Source organism: Gavia stellata, chromosome 14 (assembly GCF_030936135.1).
Source record: "Gavia stellata isolate bGavSte3 chromosome 14, bGavSte3.hap2, whole genome shotgun sequence".
Classification (NCBI taxonomy): domain Eukaryota; kingdom Metazoa; phylum Chordata; class Aves; order Gaviiformes; family Gaviidae; genus Gavia; species Gavia stellata.
This window is the reverse complement of record NC_082607.1, coordinates 2,123,677-2,137,384: the sequence shown is the minus strand read 5'-3', so window position 1 is coordinate 2,137,384 and position 13,708 is coordinate 2,123,677. Positions and strand designations below refer to the sequence as shown.

The 13,708-nt window shown below is 47.6% G+C and overlaps 1 protein-coding gene across 1 annotated transcript; it reads right to left on the bottom strand.

Moving 5' to 3' along the window:
• Positions 1-9,729: 9,729 nt before the first annotated feature.
• On the bottom strand, positions 9,730-10,710 carry GPR174 (G protein-coupled receptor 174). Its single transcript, XM_009807367.2, has one exon. The coding sequence runs from the start codon at positions 10,708-10,710 to the stop codon at positions 9,730-9,732; it is 981 nt and encodes a 326-aa protein (XP_009805669.2).
• Positions 10,711-13,708: the final 2,998 nt, after the last annotated feature.

Here is a 13,708-nt window from a genome sequence, read left to right as displayed (position 1 = left end):
AAAAAAAAAAAAAAAAAAAATGCTAGAACAGAAGAGAACATTTGCAGGGCCGGATAAATGCAGTGCAGCCCATGAAGCCTCCGCAGTGGCGCAGTAGCTAGCTGTGTGCCTGAGCTACCACTCTGGGAAGACTGAGCTCGAGGTCAGGCTTGGAAGCATTAAAGCTGCTTTGCCTGTCCTAATTCTGAGCCGTGTGGGGGATGGCTTGGCTGCCAGCTATGGCACACAGCCTAAATGATTGAAGCTTCGAGACCGCAACCAAAATAATTATTATAATATGTGTAATTACAGTCACACTATTTCATTAAAATTATTTCTTCATTATGTGTATGTATTTTGTGATATTACCTAGGCAATATGGATGGGTGTATTTCCTGTCTTGAGAATAATTAAAGACACTCCACCTAGTACTCCACCTCCAAAGGAAATGATTTCTTATAGTTCAACTATTTTGTTTATTTAAGTGTATTTTCTCTCTTTCTGTACTGTGACACCTCGGAGTTCCACGTTAACAAATGTGAAAGTGAATTTACTGTCTTAAAAGTAATTCTGACGGTGGATGGAGAGGTTGTGTGTCTGTTACAGAAGCATTCAGGTTCTCATGAGCTGTTCCATTTTAGGGCTTGTTGATGTTTGAAGCTGTTCTGGGTTAAGCCTGGCGTGGACAGGTGTGGACACCTGATTCTGGAACAAGGAACTTACTTCCTACAAACCTAATCCCTTGTTGGAGTGGAACCAGGTTCTTTTATTACGGGGTGAGAGCGCCGGCATGTGGGATTCATCAGGAATAGATCCACTTGATGATCAAAAATCCCTTGGGAGGGAAGGGATGAGTAGGGCTTTTGGTTTTGTGGGGTGGTGATATCATTGGTAACTGTGCACTCTTACTTGACAGTAAGTAATTCAGTGCTTTGGTTTCTCTGCACTTGGCAGTCGTCGCTTCTTTGTCATCTCGCCTTCTCAGCCCCTTTCACTATTAATGCTTAGAAAAATAAGAGGGACGTAGGAGCCACCATTCAGGCTACTCTACCCTTTCCAGTGTGCCTTATCGCCCAGTGTGAAGTTAGAAGCAATTACGGCTTTGCCTCCTCACATTATGGTAAAAAAAAAAGGCAGGGAGAATTGGACTTCCACACAAAGTAAACGATGGTGCTTCCGTGGTTGTGAGCTGAGCTGTAACTGCTGCCTTTTCACTTAAGGTTCTAGCCTGAAAAGAAATGAAAGCGTTTCTGCTTATCTGGTACATCTGCGCTGCAGTGTAAGTTGCTTTCCTTGATGTCTGAGTTCTTTCTGCTCTTGTCAAAGCTTCAATATTACTGCTCTTGACAATTCGCAGACCATCTGGATGGCTGAGAAGCAGGAATGATGCTCCAAAGACACAGTCTCCCTACTTTACTGACTGCCTGGAAGTGTTTTCTATGGTAAAGGTTTGCTTGGGTGGAGGTGGCTAGGAAGTAGACATCTATATGGGTTGAGGAGAGCTTGCACCTAGAATTGCTGACTGCTGGTGTATTTCTGAGGCCCTATTTTCACTGTAGATTAAGACCCTTGATTTTTCAGTAGGGAAATGACTCATACTAACTGGAGGGAAGACAAAGTTTCTGGCTGAGTGCCTTGCGTGTAAGATACAATTTTTGTATGTCTTCTGTAAACAACCTATTTGCAGATACACTGGATATCTGCACTATTTGCAGACTCACGACATTGGTTGTTTTTTAATGGAGCTAATAGTTTCCCTCTACAAAACTCTTCTTTTTGCTTTCTCAGCATCATTTCATTGCAGCAGAGCTGGGATCTACAACTGAACACTGCTGTTCAGGTGAGTTGGGGCCTGTGCTCCGAGGCTGGGTCCCTGTCTCCTACAGAAAAGCATCACCCCCTCACAGGGGAGATGGTTGGAGGGGACCTGCTGTGCCCAGTTGCACTCACACACCATTCCACATAGAAGAGGTCATGTTGGTTGTGGCTGTTGCACTGAGGAACATGGACATGTTCTTCAAAGCTGTAAAAATCTCATCTTTGAAGCGTTGCTTTTGCGCTCATCCTTTTGCCGTTGAGCAGACAGCGTTGTGGTCCCCCATCTGGTATTTCTACCGAGGGCTGCTTACTTTGATGCAAATGGATGTGCAACAGACATCTGAAGGCAAAACCTGTTAGTAACAAAGTCGTCAGCGGGGCTTGAATCTGGGATTTCGTCTGTGTTTAGTTCAGTGCTCACGTGCCATATTCAGCCCACTTGTTTCTGTAGTTTACAGTCAGTTTTTTTATTTCTTTTCAACTCCTAAATATCCGACCAGTTTGGTGTCAGGTTGGCTTTAGTGCCCTGCAGCCATGGTGGGTGCTGGCAGCGCTGCCTGGGGGGCAGGTGCATCTCCAAAGGGATTTCCTTTGCTGTCCTATAGAAAGAATGGGGCCCTGACCCAAATGGGTGGCTGCTGTAGAAGATCCCACTGAACTGGGAAGCAGCCAAAGAGCTTTTGAGCTAGGTGCCACCAGGGTGTGATGTCTCATGGGAGACACCTGGGATGGGTCTATCAGGGGCAAACAAACCCAGAGGGAGAAACCTGGGGTGAAGGAACTTGTGGGAATGGCATGGCACCGGCATGGGCAGAGGTGCTGCTGTTGTCTTTGGGCTTGTGATGGTGCTGCTCTGGGTTGTATAGACTGTTAACCACCAGGAACAGGCTGGGATGTGGGGCTTTGATGGTTAGCGTTAATTTGCTTAAATAAGAAACCTCTCATTAAACTAGAAACTCAAAGCCGTCTGAGTTTTAGCTTCTGTTTTACATGGGTTGCCTGGGAACTTTCTCTCTAGCTGTGCAGACCTCTGTCTGACCACAAGGAGTTACCAGTTCTTTAAATACTGACTGTGTCATGTCATAGTGGAGTTTGTGCAAGATAATGGCGCTGAATCACAGGACTGATAAACAGGCTGACAGCAAATTAGAGAAACTAATCAGCCAAGACAAGAGTTTGGGTGGATTTGGAACTTGAAAATAGAGTTTTTCCCTTGGGATTCCCAGGAGGGCGAGCAGGGAGGCGAAGCCGGCCGTTGGGTGCTTGGAGCAGACCAGCGCTGCGGTTGGTAAAAGCCATGACCTTCGCTTAGCTGGAGCCCCACCAAGATACTCCCTTCTTACATCACTGTTGAGCCCGCTGGGAAAATGGGGAGGCAGATGACTTAGAGATTTGTTAATTCTCACAATATGTTATGACAGTTGGTTACGTCATTTCTGGTCATCCTGCCTTTGGTTGTTCTGGGTTTTTGGTTTTTTTCCCTCTGAATTCTAGGTTTAGAGGGAAAAACAGTGGGGGTGGAAGGAAACTTAAGCAGGCTGGCATCAAAAATTATAATCTTGGCGACTGTAGCTCAGCCACTTGCTGACCATGGAGGTACCTAAGCTCCTAGAGGCTTCATTTTTCCTCTCCCTTTAACTTTATGTTGGCACCTCTCTGTATGCCCAGAACCGAGCACTGGCTCTGACTGGGATGAGGACTTTTTTTGAGGTCTAACTCATGCTGAAACGGGCTCTGGGGACATCTGGGCATGTTGCTGGACTGGCTTTCCTAGAGGTAGTTGTTGCTCAATCATCACCCGCACACAGACACGATGGGGATCCCTTAAAATGGAGCGCTAACTGCCACCGAAAAACCCCACCGAAGCCCTGCCAGCAGCTGGTGATGTTTACGGAGTGTATCCCGTGTTGGTTTGATGTAAGATACAGAAATAGAGCTGGAAGCAGGAACAAGCACCCAGGTCTTCCCCTTTGAGGAGACAGCACTAACCACCAAAAGTCGTGTTTGTACCTGTTCCCCGTACCCAGGGCCAGCGTACTGGGCTGCGATCTTTTCTTTTTTTCTCCCACTGCTTTGATGGAGGAGCAGAGACTGTCCTCATACAGACTAGCCAAGGGCATTTTCCTAGTGATGGGAAACAGGGATTCAAATCCCCTCTTAAATTAAGGAGGAGTTTTAACCATTTTTTTCCTTCTTAGGCAAGGACTATATTTACAGGGAGAGGCAGTGACATGTTTTAGGACCAGGGTACGCTCCTGCCAGAGAGGTTCAGGTGATGCTGAATTGTTAGAAACCCCGGTCCTACGTTAAATCTAGCCCTTAGTGTATCAGACGGATGCGCCTGACCCTGGATCAGGCACCTCTTTCTGTTGGCTGAAGGTTGCTCTCTGAGGAAGAGGATGGTGACAATCCTGAAAGAAGATACATTGATGCCCAAAAGCAGTCTCTGTTACAGCCAGAGATTATTCTCAAATGCAGCACAAGGCTTAGGAGCCCACCGGGCCAACAAGCCATGCGGTCATTCCCCTTGTAGCTACTGGAAGCATGATGAGAAGGGACGCTTGGATTGCTTCGCTCCTGTGGTTGCCCCGGCTCTGGTGGAGCAGACCCTTGGCCAAGGGTTGAGTCTTCAGGAGACCGCCCCAAGGCCACCCCCCTCACATCAGCTGAGCTCATCCAAAAATATGACTGGGTCCATCCCTGTTTCCTCCTGGAAGGTCAGTGTTTTCATTATGGAAATTAATGAGCCTGCTGGCATCAGCAGGGGTCTTTGCATGGAGTTCAATCTTGGAAGATAAGGAACAATGTAAAAAATATGAGAAAAATAAAAAGGTTTGGGGGTAATTTGTCAGTATTGAGAGGCTATGGGTGAGTCTAATAGAGCAGATAACATTAAAGGAACACTGCAGGAAAGAACTGATGATAAGCAAAACAAAGATCCCTGTAGCTCTGACCACTCATTTCAACTGCAATGTCATGTTTTCACCCCAAGTTTCCCAAATACTCTCCTTTGTGGCATATTTTTCTTTTAATTTTGAGAAATTCGTACAGTCTTCCTCTATTTATTTATTTCAGCAGTGTTACCCTTGCAGTTAAATTCTGAAGTGCAAATCACTGCGTTAGAGAGAAGGGCGAATGAAACAGGTTAATCCGATGGTAGTCGCTGGTCCCAACAAACTCATGACAGCGGTGAGTGGTGGTACCAAAACAGCTGTTGCAGATGTGTTCTGGGTTGTTCTTGATGGCTTTAGGTAACTGGATCTTTCTTCAGAATCAGATCTTTTGGCCAATGTATGTCATATAGATCACACTTGCACAGAGCTATCAGCCCAAATGCTGGTGCTCCTCTGCCCTGACTTAACTGGCAGCGTGAACCGGGCGCTGTCGACAGCTCCAGCCTCTCTGCTCTTTTTGTCAGGGTGTTTATCAAACCATCTCTGACAAGGTTTCATCTCTTTTGTTGTTGTTTTTGTACTGGATGGGGTTGACTTGTTTCTGGGTCACTTGCTGTGGGTTTCTTTTAGTTGCTGAGGTCTGAGGAGTGGTGTCCAGCAGCACTGTGTTTGCTCCGTGTGCCTTTGTGGTCAACGAGCTGTTTTCATGACACTGGGGACGATACTAATTTTCAGCCTCTGACAGCAAAATGAGAAAGGAAGTAACCAGTGGAGTAAAAAGTGTCAAAATTTGCTGCTGGTGCAGCCTGACTGGAGCAGGAAAGTCTAACACTGGCTGCAGAGAAATAGCGAGTCTTCTCAGGACATCGAGCAACCAGATGACAAAATAGCAAATGAAGTCTAGTGCTGATAAAAGATGTGTAGGGGGAAGAAAAACTCTGCTTAGGTAAGAGGAGCTGTAAATCAGCCCTTTTCATGAAGAAAGGAGATCTTTTGAGTTACATGGATAGCTCATGGGCAATGGCTGGTGATGGCAGAGAAGATGAAGAGGACATTGGAAACGTGATGGGCTGTGGCCATGGAGGACCTGTGCTGTGGCCATCAGCACGTGGCCCTGCTCCCACCCGGGAGGTGGCTGGGGGTCCTGAGCGTGGGTGAGACCTCGCCTCCTCCGAGGCACGAGTCGTGCAGAGGAGGTGAAAAGGGAACCGGTTGCTCGTGATGCAAGAGGAAGGCGCACCAAAAGATGTTGTCAGGTGGCTGGCTCAAAGCAACAGCGGTATGTTTCCCAGCAATGTATGTATAACTAAAATAGGGAATTCATTGCCACCAGACTTATGGGATCAGTGGGTTCAGGCATACGTTGGTCAAACAGGTTGGAAAAGAGCTTTTCCCGGCTCTGGAGAATGATGCTTTCAGTGCAGCTGCAGGAAGCCCCACAACCAGCGGTTGGGGATGGCTGTGCCTGGGCAAGGAGCAAGTGAGCCGCTTTGGTGGTCTCTGATCTGGCTCAACGCAACCATCTTGCAAAGGTGTGAAGAGGAGAACGGGAAGAGGGGCAGGCGCACACTCTCCCACTTCCGTAGCAGCCTTCGCTTGCAAGTAGTTTTAAGTCTCAATGTGCAAAAAAAAAAAAAACAACCAAGCCTTGTCATGTCTTTTCTCATGATGACAATGACACAAAGGAAGGTGTGAGAAGCGGTGCCTGAGGTGTGATGAAATCATCTGCAGCTGGTGCAGGCAGCGCTTGCACTTTCCACGGCGTGTGGGTTCAGAGGCACGCGGCTGTGTGGGAGTTGATGGAAACAGGGGGCTGCAACGTGCAGCCTTCGGAAACATGCCGAGAGCTCTGCTTCCACCCAGAACTGTGTCATCCTCATTTGCCTTATTTTGGGTGTAAAGAAGACTTCCCCAAAAAACCTTGTCTTGATGCTGCTTCTGAACAGCTTATGGTCCCCATGCATCCCCTGAGATGGGGGTTGATGGTTGGACTTGATGATCTTACAGGGCTTTTCCAACCTTAATGATTCTGTGATTCTGTTGCGGGACATGGTTTAGTGGGCATGGCAGTGTTGGGTTGATGGTTGGACTTGATGATCTTACAGGTCATTTCCAACCTTAGTGATTCTGTGAGACCTTCCCTGGGTCTGTACTGTTACCACAATACCTTTTCTTTTGGCCCAGCACAAATTAAAACTCTTTGTGTGGAAAAGCCAGTTGTCATCTCAGCATCAACTCCACCTGGAGAGGTGGTTGGCAGAGACCTCAGTGCTTTCCTTCTTGGCAATAACAACCCTCTCAGGGGAGAGGTGCTTCTTGAGCAACCAGAGGAAATACTTCATGCAGAATAAAGGGGATGTTTTGGGCTTTGTTTGTGTTTGTTTTTTTTTTTTTTTTGCTCTTAGTTACATTCTCATTCAGCTTCCCAGTCCAGTGCTGCAGACCAGATACTCAAAAGGCTTTCCGGGAAAAGATTTCTGTGGGAATATCAGCTTCTGCTGGCTTTGAACAGGTGAATGGAGAACTGCAGCCGGAGCTAAGCAAAGTCTGGGTGAAGAATAGGATCTTGCCTAGCACAGAAAAGCAATCCAACAGCAATTGCTCCCTGCTGCTGCAGTGGCTGGGCATTACTTGTCATCTCCAAACCTCCTGTGTGCCATCCCTGCTTGAGGCTTTCTTGGGTGGCAGAAATGCAGCAGAGCATCTCTCTGGTGTGCGATTGCTCCGGGGCTCAGGCATGGGCTGGTATCATGGATCCCGAGCCATCAATAGGGCATGAAAATACACCTTTAATCTTCCTTCTCCAGCTGTCTGTGGCAACATCAGCCAAGGGCTTGTGAGACCTCTGTGCTGGAGAGGTGGCCCGAGCAAATCCCACCCGGAGCAGCGGTGCCGTGGCAGGGGGAGGGCAGGCACCTCTCCCCTGAATTTGACTCCTGTGAGCTACCGCTATTATTACACCCGACTTCCTGTAAAAAGAGTCCGTTAACACTGATATGAATAAACCACATTGCCGTGGCAGCGGGGGAAACAGCTCGTGTTGCACCCACAGTTTTCTAGGTGGGAAAACTTAAGCTTGGTGAGGTTTTTCTCATTGAACAATTTCTGAACTTCTGACACCACTTTGTGTAACATCTTTTCCCCTCGGAAGCTAAAAGTAGCTCTGGGGGGTTGTACAGGGCCATCCTGCTCCTCTCCCACGCAGCCGGGGACAGTGGCCAGAAAGGACGGCGATGGGCTTGTGCCAGTGCTGATCTTCAGCTATAGAACTTCACGTTCCCTTGGTAAACCTCTCGTGGGGCGCAGGCGAGCTGCTGCAGTTTGCAGCAGTGTGTTTGCTCCATTTGCAAGCCAGCGTTTTGCTTTTCTCCCCAGTGCAAGAAGGAGGTTAAAATAATTTTGAAAAGGTATCTAAAATGTTCTACAGGTGCTCAAGAGGCGTCGGCAATTCACGTGCTGCCACACGTTGGTCCATGTAAGCGTGTATTGGTGATGCAGACAGTTACAGAGGGGAGAGTGGGCCAAGAATTGCATTTAATTTTTTTTTAAAAAAAAGGACTTTTTTTATCATATACAACAGGAAATAAAAAATAAATATTTTTTCATTGCTGTGAACAAATTACAACGTGCTTCGTGGTTTCCATGAATTAGCAGTGCTTACTCAGCCAACACGCTCAGGTACAGACACACTGGCTCAGACTCCTGTAGGGATGAGGTGGTAGAGTTTTTTATTGTATAGAAGCGTTTTTAAAAAGAAGAAAAGTTCTTCTATGTTCCAGCACTCTCTGGGATTCACATCCTTTTTCTACAAAATATATATATTTTTATAAATTAAATCTATAAAACAACATTTGCATTAAATAAAACCTAGTACTGTCACAGTATTTTTACATTTCAAAAGGTAACATCTCAAATGTTCACAGAAAAACAAATTTTACAAGAAGGTGCAAATGAAATACCAGTCAAGCCCAAAGCTTCTGTTGTTTGATTTTAAAGAAATTATTATTAAAAATACACCCACATTTGAGCCTTTCTTAAATATCTCTCATAGCCTGTTGGGTGGCACCTTTGACTCTGCTTATAGTGAGTTCCCATCACAGTAAACTTCAGAAAGGTTTGGTTCCTCTGACTGTGTTTTAATCATGCTGCTGTTAACAAAGAGCAGATGTGATGGCGCAGGGTCAGTTACCAGTGAAAGGGAAATAATCTGCCCCATCTTTCAGAGGACCTGAAAGGCTTGACGGACGTCTAGCCTGAATAAATACCTCTGAAGCGCAGCCGCATGGTTAAAGCTTATCTAAGGCAGTGATGTGGCTTCAAACCATACGGCTTTTGAGCCAGAAATGGGAGCTGATGGCAGAAAAATAGTGTCTGGACACTTCAATGACTTTGTGATTTGGGGGGATATCATTTGCTACACCTCAAAATGGAGGCTTGGTTAATTGTTTACATGGCAAGTCCTTTGGGGCCACCTTACGCTCCTCGCTCTGTGGTCAACATGGCTTGAGGCAGGCTCTTGGCACTCTCCATAGAAATTAGCCACTGCTGGATTTTCTTTTGCTTCAGAAATACGTAATACTCTGTCACCTACTAATTTTTAGGATCAAATTCTTTCTGCAGAGCAAGATCCCAAAGTCTTTGCTGCCTCTTGCAGAAGCCAGGGTGCATGACCAGGACATGGCCGGGTAATGGCCCCACCGGTGACAACGGGGCACAGCATCACCTCTCGCCACGGGTCCGCGTCCTCCTCCTACTGCCAAAGCTACCTGCTCCTGGCTGCCCAGCTTAGAAACAGGGCCTGTGGAATTACACGGCGTTATTTATATTCAGGGAAAATTGGCAACCAAAGTATTAATGTATTTTTTGTCAGGTGTGGGGTTTTGGGGGGTTTTTGTTTGTTTTTCTCCAACCCTCACTGAAATCAACAGAAGCTTGTCTGAGTCATTGCTCTCAGTGCCCTGGGGGGAAAAAAATAGGGCCAAACACCAAAATATAATGAACATTTGAAGTCCTGGCAACCGTTTGGGGAAGGCCGGCGCTAGTAGTCCATGGCATCCTCCCGGAGCACATCTCTGGAGTGCTTCCTCACGTAACTGAGGTTGTGGAGCTGAATGCTGTCGTGCAAATCCTGCCTGGAAAGGCGTCTCCTAAACTCATCTGTAGTAAAGTAGTAGATGACTGGGTCCACGCAGGAGTTCAAGCTGGCAAGGCACAAAGCTACAACGTGAAACACCGAGATCACCTTCTGGACGCACCCATTTTCAATCTGTCTGGTTTTGACAAAGAAATCTAGTGGAAAGCTGATATGATAAGGTGCAAAGCAAATCAGAAATACCAGAGCGCAGGTCAGAATCATCTTTAAAGCCTTTTTTTTCTCTCCGAGGTCATGTGAAGCAGAATTCTTTTCTTTTAGTGATAAGATAGTCTTCCACGAGCAGTATAGGATGATGAGTAGAGGTGTTACGAACCCCACCAATTCACCGATCGTTATCATTGCAATGGAGGTGGGAAGGTCAACTTCCTTTACGGGAAGATCCACAAAACATGTGTTTTTAGCACCCTGGTGAAGTCTGAGAAGTGGGAAAGGCAAACAGCCAATGCAGACCACAACCCACCCAACGATGCTGATATACACGTCACAGATGCGTTTGCAATCGCTGAATTTGAATGGGTGCATAAGAAACAAATACCGTCTTACGCTGATGCAAACCAAGAAGTAGATGCTTGCATACATATTGACGTACTTCAGGTAGAAGCAAAGCATGCAGAGACCTCCTCCAAATTCCCATGTCCTGGTCAAGTAGTAGAAAATCCTCAGGGGCAAGGACAAAACCTGCAATAAGTCAGCAACGGCTAAATTGATCATAAATATTACGGCCCTCTTAGTCTCTTTCATGTACCCGTAAAAGACCCACAAAGCTAATGTGTTTCCTATTAGTCCAGGGATCAGGATGAAAGTGTACGTAATCGCGTAGTAGAGCTTGAGGTCTGTTTCGGTGCAGGTCGAACTGTTTGTCATGGTTGTGCTCCAGATCCGTGCTCAGCCCCGGCATGATAACATGTTCCCCGCTCGTGTCCTGCAGCCAGCTTGTCCTCAGGTTGTCAGTGCTTAAATAAAAAGCTTCAGCCCTGGCATCCGTGTGGGAGGCTTCGCTTACCAGATCATCGTGTCCGCTCTGGGAGGAGCTTCGTTGTGGGGTGAGTGAGCTAATTAAAGTCCTGCTCGTGTGCTTTGCTCACGCTCTTTGTCAGAAGTTACCAGACCTTACTCTAGTCGCTTGCAGGATCAACGGGGAGGCGATCCACACCGAGAAATGCATCGTCGTGTGCCAAAGCGGTCGACAGTTCGTCACCGGAGCTGCACCTCTGTCACCTTTTGGGTGGCATTTCAGTCACGTCTCTCAACGCAGGCGTTTGACAACCGATGCGGCCCCGCAGCTGAAAGACAGAAAGGTGCAGTTATAATGCTGTGGGGAGACGCGGGTCTTACAAAGCAAAGGTTCGGGAAAGCTTGTGAGAGCGGTAGGAGCACCTCTCTAGCAGAAACCCATTGCTAGTAGCAGCTCTTCTCCCGCCTAACAAGCGCCATGCCTTGCCCAGTGAAGGGAGGTGCAAAACCACTGAGGAATAAACAGAAAATGTGTTTAATTGCTGCTACCAACCAGCCTCCCATGCTGTACCGCCAAGCAGAAGTCACCCCCGATCGCAGGGCGTCTTTAACTTGCTGCCAGGTTTCTGCAGCTGCTTTCCAGCTCCAGCTTTTCCATCTGAACCTCCCTTTGCCTCCGGTTGCGTTGGGCTCCCCGTGCCCGAGCGTGTGGCCAGCACAGAGATGCTGCGGTGAGCGCCGTGCCTGCATCCCTCCTGGCTGTCCTGCCGCGGGCAGGGGATACTCTCGCCTCACACAGCACTCACGACTTTAACGCTCTCCTGGTATTCTCAGGAAAGCCCTTCAGAACCTTTCCACCCGCACCACAGCTAAAGACAGCGAGAAGATGAACAAAATCTGCTCCTTATGTAAATGAGCCTGACACACACGCCTGAGAAATGAACATTTTCCAGTGGTGCAGCCACTGCTGCTGCGGCACAGAGTGGAAGTCCCATGTCGGTGGCTTTCACCGAACCGGGGTCAACTTTTTCATTTATCTTTCATAAATAGAATATAAAACATACTGGCACGCAAGCAGGGACAACTGGCCCACTTATTAAACACTTTCTGCTGCAGAACTACCTACATTATATTAAATTTGACTTTCTCACAACTGCTTTTTCTAAGCCTTTCCTTTACCCATCTGCGCATGTGACCGCTGTGGCTGTTGGAAATACCAGATATCATCACTAAGGTGACTGTAGGTGGACTTTATTTTAAAACTGTTTGCATGGTAAGCAGCTGATATTATCTGAATCTGTCAGACAAAAAAAAACCCCAAACCCAGACCTGATAAATATAGAGGAAATTCAGATATCTGTCCAAACTCTCTCAGGTTTGCCTTTTGCTTCAGCAGGAAGAATTAACCCACAGGTCTGAGTGGGAAAAGTTTGCAGGTACCAACCCAGATGCCAAAGGCACATTTATAAAGGCAAAATTGTATCCTGCTGCAATCCCTGATGTTTTTTCCTGTGCTTTGAGGTATAGGCGTTAAAATGTGAACATTTATTAATGAAGCTGATGTTCAACACTTGCCAGTGTGATTGCACCAAAACTTTTAAGTAGCTTTGGGAGGAAACAGAAAGTCTTCTACAAAAGGAAACAGGTCGGGGGGGCAGCTTTTCTGTGTCTATTTGCGTAGTTTCTCTTGCATACTATTGAGTAACGAGTCCAATGAGTCTGAGATGTCTTCCTTTCTTCCAGGGAACCAGCATCTAACACAACCAGTGGAGCAAAATGGCTCGTGAAATAATCCTGTTAAACTTCAGAAGCGACAATTAATAAGCCATAGCATTAATTAGCCTTCTGTTCCAAGACTTCCCAATTCTTTTATTAATCCTCCACCCAACTTCCAATGCACAAACCTGCATGACAGTCTAGAAATGTGAGTAATCTCTTTGTCATACAGGAAAACTAATTGGTGCTCACCTACTCATTAGGTTTTGTCCGTCACTGGTGGGTAACTTGGGCCGAGGGCTTCAGTTTCCATTTGCTGGAGCTTGACTGGCACAAGTAACTGGGAGGGGGCTGTGGCTGGGACTCGGTTTTGGCAGTACCTGTCATGCCCTGGGGTTCCCTGGGGCTTCAGAGCTCGCCCTCGGCAGCTGGTTAACCCCTTTGGGGCTTCCTGAGAGCGGCGCCCACTTCGGGTGGGTTCCTCCCTTCTCCTCTGTACTGGGATCGAGCCAAACCAGTTGGCCAAAACCAGTACATCCTCCCTGAGAGGTTGGAAATTGCCTTGCTGGGCTTGAAACAAATGCTGAGTATAGGTACAGGCAGAGCAGGCTGCGCTGGGAAAGCATCCAGAGCTGCTTAGTGGGGACTGGTACTTATAGAGGATGGGAGGCATGCTCTCTTTCATGTTGGCTTTCCACGGCGATGCTGAGGCCCTGTGAAGACGTGCCTGTCTTTACTGTTACAGCAGAGTCCTGAGCATGATGTGTCCAGGCTTCCCATCCAGGTCCTGGTCCTGCTGGGGTGTCTGAGCAAAACAACCGCGTTGTAGGTCCCTGGGCTCGGCCCAGGCGGTGGGACCGGGGCACCAGTCACACACAGAATCACAGAATCACTATCGTTGGAAAAGACCTGTAAGACCATCAAGTCCAACCATCACCCCAACCCCCCCATGCCCACTAAACCATGTCCCGCAGTGCCACGTCCACACGTTCCTTGAACCCTTCCAGGGATGGTGACTCCACCACCTCCCTGGGCAGCCTGTTCCAGTGCTTCGCCAGTGATGGGGTGCATCCTCTCACTCCCGGAGAGCTCCACTATTCCGCTTGGCTTCCCAGGTATCAGCACCATCCCCTGGGACGTGGGCAGCCTGCCCGGCAGGGCGAGGGTGGCTCGCGAGGAGCTGCATAGCTTT

Bases quoted from the DNA above. Each gene is read 5' to 3' on its own strand.
- GPR174 (XM_009807367.2), bottom strand. From the start codon at position 10,710: ATGACAAACAGTTCGACCTGCACCGAAACAGACCTCAAGCTCTACTAC.